Raw genomic sequence first — 13,855 nt, 5'->3', positions numbered from 1 at the left:
AAACGAGTGTGTCGCACACAGTGTAAAAAAAAAAAAAAAAAGTATAGAAAACCTTTCTAAAAACTGTATTTGGATTGGAAATGACCACAACTTCATAACTATTTGCCATTACATTTCAGTGCGACAAACTCTTTTTTTAAGCTTAAAAAACATCAAATTCATCCCAATCTCGACAGATTTGACTATGAATCTAAAATATAAAATATTTTGAATTAAAGTACATTATTGAACTGAAATTCAGAACAAACCATCTGAATTGCAATTACAGAAAAATGTGACTTTGATTGTTTGAGTTTGTTTTAGAGCACATTTTCACCATCCAAAGGCACATTTGCACCCTGTCTTCCTGTTATACTAATAATATGGAAAGGTGGACAATCCCTTAAGATATATCAGGTTTGCATTCCCTTAATTACAACACTGTGTGAATCAACATTTCCATTTCTTAAACTTTGTATGTGGACTTCAACCACTGACATGTTTGTTTGGGACAAGCATTGTAAAGGCAAAATCTGTAAATAATCCTATGCTGTGTATCAATAATCAATATGCAGCAATGAATATTCATCCTGTATCTGTCATGGCATTTCTTGCAAAACAGAATTAAATTATATATATATGATAAACATGAGACTGTTATTTATGAGACCAAGATAGAAATTTTGTTCAATAATAGTCCAGAGACAAACAGAAAATTACATTCAGTTTAATATCATGTCATGAGTTTCTTCATAAAGCCCCTTAAATCCTTTGCAGACTGTGTTCATTATGCTCTGACAGTAATTATTAAAAATCGACATATTGGGAATTGCGCTTATTTGTTTTCTCTCTGAGAGTTAGATGTGAAGATCGATACCACGCTTCTCATCTAACTCTCAGTAAGGAAACACCACATAGGGTAATGTTACCAAAATGTGTGCCAAACCAAAGTCAAACCTGCCCAAACCGCCAAATATTCTGAGTAAGTACAGAGTGAAATGCATCTTTAAGGTATTAGCTGAGTAATGATGAGTGAGGTAACTGAAAATGTGCTGGTGTGGATACAGTGTTCAGAGGTTTACATGTTTCACAACAATAATTTTCTCACACAGTGTATAAATGTAGCAAATGGCCTTCATTTGGTTCAAAATATTGTTAACATTGTTTACAAAATTAAGTCACAGGATAAGAAAGGTCATCAGTTTGACATAATTTGGTTTTAGGATTAAGCACATTAACATCATCTGAAATTGTGGATCCCAGTGTAGTCAACTACAATACAGCGCTGGATTTCATATTTATTTATTTAAAATATATACAGCACATACTGTATATAGTACTACTATATTAGAGTATCACAGTTATTAATGTCAGTGCTTTGTCCGGCTTTCGACTTCATCCTGAAAAGGGTATTGAAACATTTTCTTGTCAAATTAATCGACATATTGTGTCAAGACGGAGAACCACAGGCCTGGGATCAATACAGAAAAACATATTGTTTAAAATGTCCAGCTTAGTTTTTATAGTAAAAAAATAATAAATTATATGCTTGTAATTGTAGCATTATTCATTTCTTAGTGTTAACATACACAGAACAAGAAACAATCACTTAAACAAGAGGAAATGTAAAGTGCAAACTACATAAAGAGTAAAGGGACGGCTTTGATTGCTTTAAAATAAAACTCTTTTGGATCGTGTGCAGTCATCCCAGATGACCTCCTTAATCTAATCAGACTTCATTATCCAAGAATAAAGAGCATTTTGTTTCTTGACATTTTTGTAGTGTGGTGTTCTTTATTCTTAGCTTTAAGAGAAATTCCACTCAGATAATCTTACACTGAACTTCACTGAGTAAAGACATCTGACCATTGTTGAAACTCTCCATCAGTCTGTTTTATCTTTCTCTGTTTCAGTCACTAATTTATCTACATTTTCAAGAACGCTTCATTCAACCTGTAAAGGAATATAGTTCAATATTTTGGGAAATAAGCTTATTTGCTTTCTTGCTGAGAGTAAGACAAGAAGATTGATACCACTCTTAAATGTGAGAGTGGTATAAATTTTCTCATCTAACTCTCAGCAAGAAAGGGAATAAGTATATTTCCCAAAATGACAGACATATTTTTAGGCTGTTTTTCAGTCTGGTCTGTTGAGAACCCTGTAGGAGAAAATGGTCAATGGCGTTGATGCATTTTAGTGTGGTTCTTTCCTTTTACATTCATTATAATCACATGGGTTGATACCAAAACCGAGTAGGAAACCGCTGCTTTAGCCATAAGGATCTAAAGTTGCAATTCCTCAAATGACCAGTAGATGCTAACTGCAAGAAACTGACTTTAAAAAGTCCAAACTTTGAGTTTACTTCTTCTCCAGAATCACTAATTCATTTAGGAGACATTATGTCACATGTTTGCTTGATAAACAGGCATCTCAGCCTATCAGTCAGCTGTTCTAGCTTCTTGACTGTCCCGTCTCAGCTTCACCAATCTGGATTTATTTACTCTATGAACAAAGATGGCAGTGGTAAACCCAAATCATGGCTTCAGATTGTCCATTCAGAAATCGTTGGGCGCAATCACAGACACTACATTCATGTTTTTTTATTGTCTCTGATTAAAACCACCAACCTTCTTGTGAAAAGAAATTGGAAAAATTTCAAATATAAAGTCCTTCATGGAGCTGAATGTACACAGTTTATTCACATTATGCGCTGAAGCTTCGGTTGCACTTTCGTTTCCTTGCATGGCAACATTTAACGAGTAGTCCCACCACGATGCTTACAACCAACACTGTCACTACAGCAACAACAATATAATTTGGCTTTCCTTGTGTATGACACATTTCCTGATTCACCTCCTCTATGTTGACTGGCTCTGAATTCTTCTCGTGAACACAGGTCACAGTCTCAATGTCGGGAACAACAACAGTAGAGTGCTGAACTAAGTGGAGGAAGTCAAGGTTTTTGCAGCAGCTTAGAGGATTGGAGCCCATGTAGAGGGTTTTTAGTGAGCGCTCCAGAGCAAATATGGTGTTGTACTCCAGAGTGACCAGATGGTTGTTTTGCAGGTTTAGTGACTCAATGGAGGACACTTTGTTCCACACAGGCAGAGTTGTCAACTGGTTGGTGGACAGGTTTACATGTTTGAGACTCCTCAGCGAGGACAGGTCTATGTTCAGTTTGGAAATGTTGTTTTCACTCAGGAGCAGGTGAACCAGGGAATGCTCGAGACCAATGAGGGAGTCTTTATCCATGTCTAAGCCCGGGTTCAGGGACAAGTCCAGTAAACTCAGAGGTGTGTTTGCAAATGCATTCGCAGGCAGAGTCTCCAGATTGTTTTCAGAAAGGTACAAGAACTGCAAGCTTGGAATAGAAGAAAAGGAGACACAACCTGAAGGATCCTGGTGGTTGTGGTCTGTCAGTGATGTTTTCTTCTCTGAGGCGCAGATTTTTATATTGTTCTGCTGGAGCTGCAGGTGTTTGATACTTGGAAGTCTTAGAAATGTTTGATGGTCCAGGGTGGTGAGGTCGTTTCCTTGTAAGATGAGCTCTTCCAGTGATTGCAGAGCGTTTTCCCCAAATGTCAGGCTCTGCAGGGAATTATAGCTGAGATTGATAACCCTCACTGTCCGTAGAATGTCTATGTAAGGGATGGAAAACGAGCCAATACAGTTATTGCTCACATTCAGGACCTCGAGAGATCCCATAGAGCAAAAAAAGGTATATGGTATGCTTTTGAGTTGGTTGTAACTCATGTCCAGGTATTTCAGGTGATTCAAAATCACTACTGAATTAGTTCCTGTAACATTGACGCTCTGAAGTTGGTTTCGTGAAACGTCCAGATATTCAAGAATGTTCTGACTTGGAAGAAGAGGAAAGGAAGGCATTTTGTTTTGACTCAGATCAAGATAGAGAAGTTTATACAAAACATCTGAACTTGTGCTTTGGAAAAACTCCATGCTGTTCTTGCTGAGATTAAGCACTGTTAAATTATAGAGGTTGAAGTCTGTGATGCACGTGATTGAGTTTTTGGACAAATCGAGTTCAGTCAGATGATCCAAGGAGTCAAAAGCTCCATCTTCAATCTCCAAAATGACATTATTGTGGAGGCTGATTTTTCTCAAGGACGAGGATCCAAGGAAACTATTTTGTGCTATTTTGGTGATGCTATTGCTGTTCAGAGAAAGGTTTGTTAGTGATGGAGAATGAGCTAGGAAATAGTCCGACATCCCTGTGTACAGCCCATTACTTGAAAGATCCAGAGACTCTACAGCTGTAAGAGGCCCAATGTTGGTTTTGGAGAGAGCAAAAACATTTAAATGATTCCTGGACAGATCCAAGACTTTAAGATCAGTCATATCTCTGAAGAGCCCAGGCTGGATGAAGTGAATCCTGTTTGAGTGAAGGTTCAGATGGTGGAAGCCGGTATGGTATGCTAGAGTTTCCAGGGTGAGATTTTGCACCTGGTTACGTGAAAGGTCCAGCATTTGGACGTTATGAGGAAGGTCGACTGGTGCACTTCTAAGGCTCAGATCGCTGCAGAACACATCCATCTGGACCTGCGAACAAAGACAAACACAAGTCTGATTATGTCGGCATGCTGCCAGATTTCCTGACCGTGACACAATACAGACCAAATGTTGAAAGCATACGTGGAGGGTTGATTTATGAGTCTGTATATCTACAGTATGTTCTCGGCAGAAAGACAGTCCTCTGATGTTTATGGGAGCCTGTTGTTCTAATTTACAACAGCATTTTCTGTTGGAATTTAATAAAAACTTAATAACTAATGATATAGCTCTCATTCTCAGCTACTTCAACCAAAACGTGACAACTTTTAAAAGTTTGGAGAAAATCCACTTTTGTTACTAGCCCATAGTTTTCATCAACTTTCCTCCCTTTTTCTATTAATAGATTAAAATATTTCAGTTATTGAGTGTAGTTTATAATTGAAACCATATGGCCAAGACCCCCCAGTCCAAAAACAGCTCATAAAACTGTCTCCTTCTCTGTTTTCTCTCTTAGGCCGAGTAGATTCAGCTTCTTGGCATATTTGTGGTATGTTGAAAGTAGCATTCCTCGTTGCTTACACGCCGGCAATAAACAAACATACTACTTAGGTAATTTAAGTTTCACTAGAAGGCAAATTATCTTGTATCTTTTATCAAGCCCGGAGAATATTTTTAACAAAGTGTAATCATAATAAGACTGATCTGATGCATGTGTGAGGTGGTTTACATCACATTTAGTCATTTTAATACTGTAACAAATGAAACTAGTTGATGGGAACCAAAAAAAACCCAAGCTATTTTGACAATTAAAAGCCTATTTTAATATAATACTCGCATGCACTTATATACATTTAAGGCGTTATCAGTCAGTGTACTGTTCTTCTGCATACTGGACGTAAAACGTTGCCCAAACTTTAAAAAAAAACAACCCAAAAAACCCCATTTTTCATGGAACCCTTCTAAATCTTTCTTATCAGTTGCTCTAACAGACACACAGTGTTGTGTCACTATTAGCAACCACAAACTGTGGTCTTCAGTTTTTATATTTTTGAAAAATATAAATTAGAAACATCATAAATGCACATCTTTCTGTTCAGGTGCTCACAACACTGTAAAATACGCCATTTGAAAAACACTTTTCTTTATTATGTTTAGAAATAGTTCAAACAATTCGAGCCCTTCATCAAGCAAAGAGGTTAGACAATTACTGTAAATGTTGCCTCAGATTTTATGTGGTGAAAGATTATTCAAGGTTCAGTAGGAAAAATAGGGTGAAATAAATCTTGTGGCACTCTCTTTGGCCCAGCTGAGGTTTACAGCGTTGACCATGAACTGCAACATCCTTGGTTCAAGTCCGGTGTAGAACTTTTGTTGCACGTCATTCTCCTTCTCTCTCTCTCTTCCCCTCCATTTCCTGACATTTCTCTCCTTTCAGTTCTGTAATAAAGGCATAAAATACTTCCCATCTCTTACACTGAAGTCGAGCTGCAAACAGATCCGTATAGAGAAGAGGAATAATTAAAGCGACCAGTAGCTCTGCCGATGTACAGTTCATACGGGCATGTGAGTATTTTAAAAAGACGGAAAAAATATGAATCTATCCTTAAATTTGTGTAAAATCCTGCAAATAAATATGTGTACAATTCTTGAGATGTGATTTTTGCTTGTCTTTTGTGGTATATTGTGGCATATATTCACTTATAATACATGTATCAGAAGCATTTATACACAGAAATCCATTATGAACAGTGTACACAAGCACAGTTGATAACATTTCTTGATTACATACAAGCATGTGATGAGGTTTCTACACAGTACAGATTTTCCCAGTGAAACCCCTATTGATGTTTGGATATTTATAGAAACAATAACTACCACATACACTAAAAGTGAAGCACCTTTATTTCATTAGTTTCAGTATCAGTATCTGGCTATTTAAAAAGAAAAAAGATGACTTGAATCCAAGTTTCTCATGCTGATGTTCTCATCTTCTATTCATCTTCCATGTGTCAGTCTATGCAAGAGTTCAGCTGTGAATGTTAGTTAAGTTAAGTCAACAAAACACAGTACTAAACTAAACTATAGTCAATTCTTGAAAGCTTTTCTGCATATTCACTGGTCTTTCCTTGGAAAGAAAATCCTCTGGCACACAAGACGTGAGGTATTTCCAGTTTGTTACACAGTTAGAGCTACTGTACGCAGTTTGCAGGAATAACGTAGCCAAAAGTAAAACATGATTCACCAAACACTCCAAGGAAAAGATGTCACAGTAGTATACAGGACAGGTTTAACTGGCATGTGACGTCTGCAGTGTTGTACAAAAACTCTTCTAGTAAAGCCAAATAATGTTCCTCTAAAGTCTGAGGGTCTGCTGGCAGCGCAGTTCAAGAGCTAAAACTAATAAACCAGACCTATGCAGATCAAAAGCTTTCAAATAAACCATCTGCCCATCGAAGATCTGAAAATACCTCAAGCACCTGATGGATTAGATACCTCATCTCAGTTGCCATGGGCGACCCATAAAAATAAACTAACAACAGATGAAAAAACTTGTGCGCATTCTCTATTTATTTAAACAGAAACGTGAGGAATGTGCTGAGAAGATGTCATAAAACGGGAATAAAATCTGAGTTTAGATGTCAAAGTGTGTGCCTGTGTTTATCAGGCTTTACTTACAACTTGGCATGAAGGGAGGTGGCGGGGAGGACGTGCGGATGCCGCCACACAGCTGACCAACAGCGGGAAAAGCAGCTGGAAGGCGGCCATGGTGCTGCAGCACAGGGAGAGTCCAGATCACACAAGTAAGAAACACATGAATGCAGGAAGCATGCTGGAGGTGATATGACTCGAAAAGGGAAGGAAGAGGGAAGTAGGCCTACCTACTATGTGACATGCGGACCTATGACAGTGCTATTTATGCCCTGAAATACAAAAGGGGCTTTTTGCTATATGCACATTTGACATTTCTCCTTTGTACAGAACTACTACACATCGTATTTAGCTGAAGAGCTGGTAGTCCTGAGAAAGAATGACTAAGCAAACGCAGCTGAAGGGTTTCCATCAGGTCTGACTAGACGTTATCGATTCTGTAACTGTAGGTTATTGTTTTGAAACAGAAAAAATAAAGATTGTCTGCCAGCCTTGGTGAGTCATCTTTTACGAGATGCTGTGAAGTGCTGTAGCTCATTAGTCTACGGAAACTTGCCAAAATATTTCCTGATACGTTCCCCAGAACAAAACAAAACAACATGTAACCTTGTAGGGTAGACAATGTGGGAGTAATTGGTATCACAGTAATGGTAAGTACCCATGGGGATGATAAATATGTGGAAATTTAGGTGAAACAAAAGCACTACCATAAGGGTTTGCAGATAGCCAAAAAAAAAAAAAAACCCAGACAGGGTTTTAAATTAGAAATGCTATTTGTGAGAGATGTTACATAAGAAAACGTGTCTGCTTGTCATCTTAGTGTCACAAATAACAAAAGTTTAGTTTACTTAATGTGAAATATTCCTTTAATTTTCTGTACAAAAGCACATTCAAATATATTCATCAAAGTGGCTCTTGTGATGTTTGTGAGTAAATGCTGACTTTATGCAGCTGAAGAGCACTTGTAGCTGCATTATTCACAGAAACATTCATGTAGTGCCACTGAAAACTATTTGTTGGCAATCAACAAATAGACGTTTAAAACTCATCTTTGTTCAATAAGCATCTTGAAAATCAGCCACCCAGCTGCAATTAATGTGCAACTGAAGGCAGATCAAGAAGCTGTGACACGATTTATAAAGGCAAATACAAAAGGTTTATTGCACAAGTCACTCTACAGAACACATCAAAACATTTATAATCTGATAAAACACTTTGGCCTTTAATCAGCCACCATGAAGTAAGACATGGACTTCGATTAAGAGATATTTATTCAAGAGCTTTACTTAAGTATAATTTGGAGGTATTTGAACTTTGCATGCTACTTTGTACTTTCATGTCATTAATTTTCTGGGGAGAAATATTGTAGTTTTTATTCCACTACATTTATTTGAAGAGTTTCTGGTTTCTTTTAAAAACATACAATGAGCTTATAAAATACAATACATCATTAAAGGTTAAACCAGTGGTTTCCAGCATTTTTGGTTTGTGATCCCTTAAAATAAAAGTTTCTCTGTGGGTCTTTGTCACGTTTTACATGTCTAAAGTTCTCGCATGATTTCATCGAGGCAGAAAGAGGTAAAATTATCCAACATTTCACACAAAAAAGCAAAGATCAGAGAAAAGTAAAAAAATATATACACATATTTGTGTAGCAGAACTTCATCTTGTGACCCTTTGACCCCTTTAGCTTGGGAACCACTGGACTAAACTACCTAACTGTATATAAAAAAGTTAAAACTAGCTCCAACTCCAGCAACTACAACAGTAAAATACTACTTACACATCGATGCATCAGTTATAACAACCTAATAATGTCATATGTAATAATTTATCAGTCAAACAGGACAATTTTCTGCAGAACTTTTGATACTTTTGGTACATTTTGATGATAATACTTGTGTACTTTTACTTAAGTATGAGTTTAAAAGCAATAGTTTTACTTGTAATGGAGTTTTTTTTACGTTTCTGTGTTGTATATTAGTAATGATTACTTCTTCCACCACTGTTTGTAATCATGTACACAGATTCTAACAAGCAGCATCTGCTCCCACAAGAGAGTCCAAGTCATCAAGTAACCACCAAGGCTTCCAAAAACCAAACCATGCAACAACAACATCATCATGCTTGAAGACTTTTTAAAGAGAGCTTAACATTTACCTCACTTTCAGCTGATGACTAATCCTTGCAGTGTGTCCTGACCATGTTGATTTCACATCCTCAGCACGCGCACCCACCCACTCACTGATCGATAGTAACCAAACCAGCACCGAAAATCTAAAGCTCCTCTCAGCTGACTCTTCCCTCCACATTGCACGACTCCGGCTGCCGTCCAGCCATCACATCCTGTGAGAATATCCTGCATCGCTCGGCCTCTTCCCCCCTCCCACTGTTCTCAGGGAAATGCCTTATAAGGGGGTTGGGAAGTCCAGTTTTATGCTTCACTTCAAGGAGACAACCCCCACAACTCCCCCTATTCCCCTCCAAAAATACCCCCTATTAATCCTAACATTGAATGATTTCTTTAGAAATAGTTTGGATGTTCTCACACACCAATCTCCGTTTGGAATTTGAGGCATTTTAATGTTTTACCACAAAGCTAAAAGTTCAAAGGTTACATCTGACTTTTTTAGAAGTTTTTCAAAGCAACCTTTTAGGGACAAATGTTTAAAAAGAGAGAGCATTTTTGATGCTCCATATCCCCACCCAGAGAGAAAAGTCAGCAGCAGTTATTGATGGAATTCAAAAAAAAAAAAAAAAAAAGTCCATCCATCAGAGTTGTGTGGGTGTGTTGAAAAATCACACATCCTTTTTGAGACTGTGGGAGTAAGTCTGACTTGTCATGTGGCTTATTTCTGGTTCGCCATACTGTAAACAAACAACGCTCTACTTATAGTGAGTAAGACCAGTTTGCACATACAGACAAGTTCGCTTTAAATGACTGTATGACTGTCTGAATGTCTCGACCAGCTGGGAAAGTGAGTGAGTAACACTCTCTTCTTCTGTGAAAACTGGTTAAGTGCTTTTGAGCAAGGCACTGAACCTCTGACTGCTTCAGTGGAGCTGTTCAGTGACTCACAGTGGTAGACTGTAGGTACATTATAAGCAGGAGGAATCCTGTGAGTTGACAATAAGGATCAAATGTGTTTGCAACCATTGGTGGAAGACATATTTAGGTCCTCCCCCCTCCACTCAAAAATGTGTTTTTCATCTTGGATTTGCAGAATGATGTATGTGCAGAGTTTGACACTGGAAGACTGTTTTTACGTTCATCTGCTGAAAGTAGACATTTTCTCTGTGCTAACTGAAAATCAGATTTTAAGGAGCGGGCCCATGAGCATTATTTGTGACATCACAAATATTTTATAAGCCAATCCTGGTCCAATATTCAACTTACACAAGTGTGATGTGGAAACTTGAAGCCTCCAATGCACAAATACTAAGAGTTGACTTTTCATTGAAGTTGGAGACATCTTGTGTCCAGCAGGAAAACTTCTGAAATTAAATACATTTGCATATTCATAGCATCCGGAATTTTTAATGAGGGAGAAGGAGGAGATGCCATTTCAAGGTTTTTTAATGAGGTAATTCTACTTTTTTTGTGGAAAAACTGTATCAGACACAAATTATTATTCAAAGTAGAGTAATGTAAAATACCAATAAATGTCCAGGAGCCGGTTACACCAGCTGTTCATAAACTCAAACTTCACCTAGTTACAACGAGTTTACTAAGTGGAGATTTACACATCGCTAAATTAAAACCAGTTGCACCACACAAACTAGTTCTTACGATATTAGCTGTTTCTAAATATTTACAGCTGCTAACCCCAGGTGGAACTGTTGTGTTAACTAGCTGAATGAACCAACTGACAAAGCTAACGTTAGTAATATCTGACATGTTTATTGAAGAGTAAAAGAGGTAATATAGAATATGGTCAACATATCCGACCTGAAGTTTTACATTTCACAGAAGAAACACACTAAACCTCAAATTACAAAACTTTATTCCAATAATGTCAGACTAAATGACCAGATAATGACTGTTAGCTTAGCATAATCAGATATTTCCCTCTCTCTGTGAATACTACTAACTCTAAAACACACAAATGAATCTCCAGGTGTGCAGATAGAAATAAAACAAAATCATACATTCACAAAGGATTGGCAGATAAGTTATTTTATATTAAACCATTATGCTCCTGATGCTACAGTGACTTTCTGTTAACATAGTTTGTTGCTTTATTGGACAACAGATGGCTAGTGGTATATATGGTTTCCTAAAAACTGAATTACACAAGTGTCTTGTTAAGTACTGATGGTGCAACCTGATTTAGTAAATCAGTAGCTTGAAACTAACCAGTAGTTTCTAAGAACTTTGGAGAGACTTTATGCACAAACTTTACAATTTACAAACAGCTGGTGCTACCCAATCCTTCATTGAAAATGTTAAAAATAGTACAGAAGAATGTACCTAAAATATCAAAAGTAAAAGTACTTGTTATGCGGGATGGCCCATGTATTATTATATACTGTATGTAGCATATACTATTATTATTATTATTATTATTATTGATGCAATAATGTGTCAGTAGTATTTTAATTTTGTTGCTGGTTGAGTTGGAGCTCATTTTAACTACTTCATATATTGTTTGGGTAGTTAAATCTCTAAAATGCATATTTTATAAGTAGATACTATGTATTTTATGCAAAATCTTCTCTGCACAGTAAGTTATATTTGCCTGAGAATCTGAAAGTAGCATGAGGTAGTAGGTACCTCAAAATTGTATTTGTAAATGTATTTTGTTACTCTCGACAACTGCTCGCAACTGACATACACTGGCGGAGGAAGTTTTCAGTACTTCAGTGCATACTTAAGTAAAAGTGGCAGTACTACAGTAAAAATACTTTTTTTCATTCTGTTCAATTTTTTTTTTTCGTATTCCTTCTCTGGCTGGTTGACAATAATGTACAGATATGTTTACAACCAGTGCTGGGAGATGTATTTTGATATTTTAATTAAGTAGTAACAATTAGTAAAAGTATTACCGACAGAATTTAAAGTATCAAAACTAAAAATTATTATGTTTAAGTCACAGTTGAGGTGATGAAGCTAATTTTAGCTGCTTTATATACTTTGACAAAACAGACTTACGAAGAAGATGCAGAGGATGGTCTCCATCTGCTGATGAAGACCATTTAATATGGTTGAAAGCTGCAGTTAAAAGCTATTTCCAATGTTGGTAATTAATTTTTATGCTTAACCTTAAAAACAATACAGATGAAAAGTCCTGTAAGTACAATTGATGCAATGATAGCAGCTATTACACAGATCCATCGCCATGACAACTGAGCAAACACCATCTGCTGATGAAGACAGTGTGGACCTTGAGTTGTTTTTATCAAATTACCATTTCCAGGCTCAAGAATGAGTTTTGATCCTTTACTTTATACAGTTTACAGTTAGGTTGTTTAATCTATAATGTTTGAAATTGTTTTGAATATTAAATCTTAAAAAGTAACACTATAATGTACAGTATCTCTTTCTGAAATTAAGTGGAGTGGAAGAATTAAAAATTATGTAAAATGGTAATACTTAAAGAACAAGTACCTGAAATGTGTACCTCAGTACAGTACTTGAGTAAATGTACTTAATTACTTTCCACCACTGCTGAAATGTATGTGCAAATTGATGTAAATATTAAGATAAACATATAAGATTTAGTCTTACCTGGTTGCTCGTTGGACATTCGTAGCAGGTTTGGTTTCACATTCACCATCCTTTCATCCTTCATTATGCTTTACCAGGGGTGTCATGTGTTCAGCTCTCTCTCTCTCAGACACACACACACACACACCTACAGCTTCAAATTACTAATAAACCACACCACATGATGCACACTCTCCCTGGGGGATTCTCCCCTTTTATTTACCGGGATTCCCAGAGTTTTTGTTTCCCTTTCCATGCAGTTTAGCGTAACCATCACTGATGGCCGGGAGGAGTTTATTTTCCATATTTTTGTTTCCTGGAGGGACTCGGTGAGATCAGTGGGATGTTATTCCAACACATTAATCAGTAATTCAGTGAAGGAGGTGAAAAGGGATGTTACCAGTGACTGATTGTTCTGTTCTTACTGTTAAATGTTCAGTTAGAGCAACGCTGCCTCCTCCTGCTCAGAGTCAGATAATGCAGCATTTTTTTTTAATTATGCAGCTGACTTTGTTATCAGTAAGTTGCCTCATTACCTATACTTACTAAAACTTTGTATACAGTTGTATAACTGTGCAAATGTAGAAATGAAAGATTCATAAATTTGCTGGTATTAATAGTCTGGATGACATTATAGCAGAGATAAAGACATGAAATTATAACAGCGTATGTCTGCAACTAATCATTATTTTCAATATTGACTGCAGCTAATGATTATTTTCATTACTTATTAATATGTCAGTTACTTTTTCAATTATTTATTTAGTCTATAAAATGTCAAAAATAAAGAAAAGTGATGACTTCTATTCTATTTATTATTCTATTTTCTAGTCTCTATTATGTGACCTTTACGTGTGATATTACGTGGGTTCGCTGGCTATCTTTGGGTTTAAATCAAGTTTTTTTCTGTACAATGAAGCTGACTCACTTTTATCAAGAGTAGATCACCATGGTAACCAATGCTCTCTCTGTGGCTGGACAAACCTATATAATTATGTTTAAATCTCAATA

At 36.7% G+C, this 13,855-nt stretch overlaps 1 protein-coding gene across 2 annotated transcripts; it reads right to left on the bottom strand.

Moving 5' to 3' along the window:
- Positions 1-690: 690 nt before the first annotated feature.
- Positions 691-13,088, bottom strand: lrrc32 (leucine rich repeat containing 32). Of its 2 annotated transcripts, none has more exons than XM_042430110.1 (3): positions 13,068-13,088; positions 7,165-7,258; positions 691-4,536 (listed from the first exon to the last, which is right to left on the bottom strand). In XM_042430110.1, exons 2-3 carry the CDS (start codon positions 7,252-7,254, stop codon positions 2,683-2,685), a joined length of 1,944 nt encoding a protein of 647 aa, XP_042286044.1. In that variant the 5' UTR covers positions 7,255-7,258; positions 13,068-13,088; the 3' UTR covers positions 691-2,682. The 2 variants fall into 2 exon arrangements, with proteins under 2 accessions (XP_042286044.1, XP_042286043.1); XM_042430109.1 differs by lacking the exon at positions 13,068-13,088 and adding an exon at positions 9,298-9,513.
- Positions 13,089-13,855: the final 767 nt, after the last annotated feature.

Source organism: Thunnus maccoyii, chromosome 13 (genome assembly GCF_910596095.1).
Source record: "Thunnus maccoyii chromosome 13, fThuMac1.1, whole genome shotgun sequence".
NCBI lineage: Eukaryota > Metazoa > Chordata > Actinopteri > Scombriformes > Scombridae > Thunnus > Thunnus maccoyii.
The sequence above is the reverse complement of the archived record's forward strand: the minus strand, read 5'-3'. Positions and strand labels throughout refer to the sequence as shown.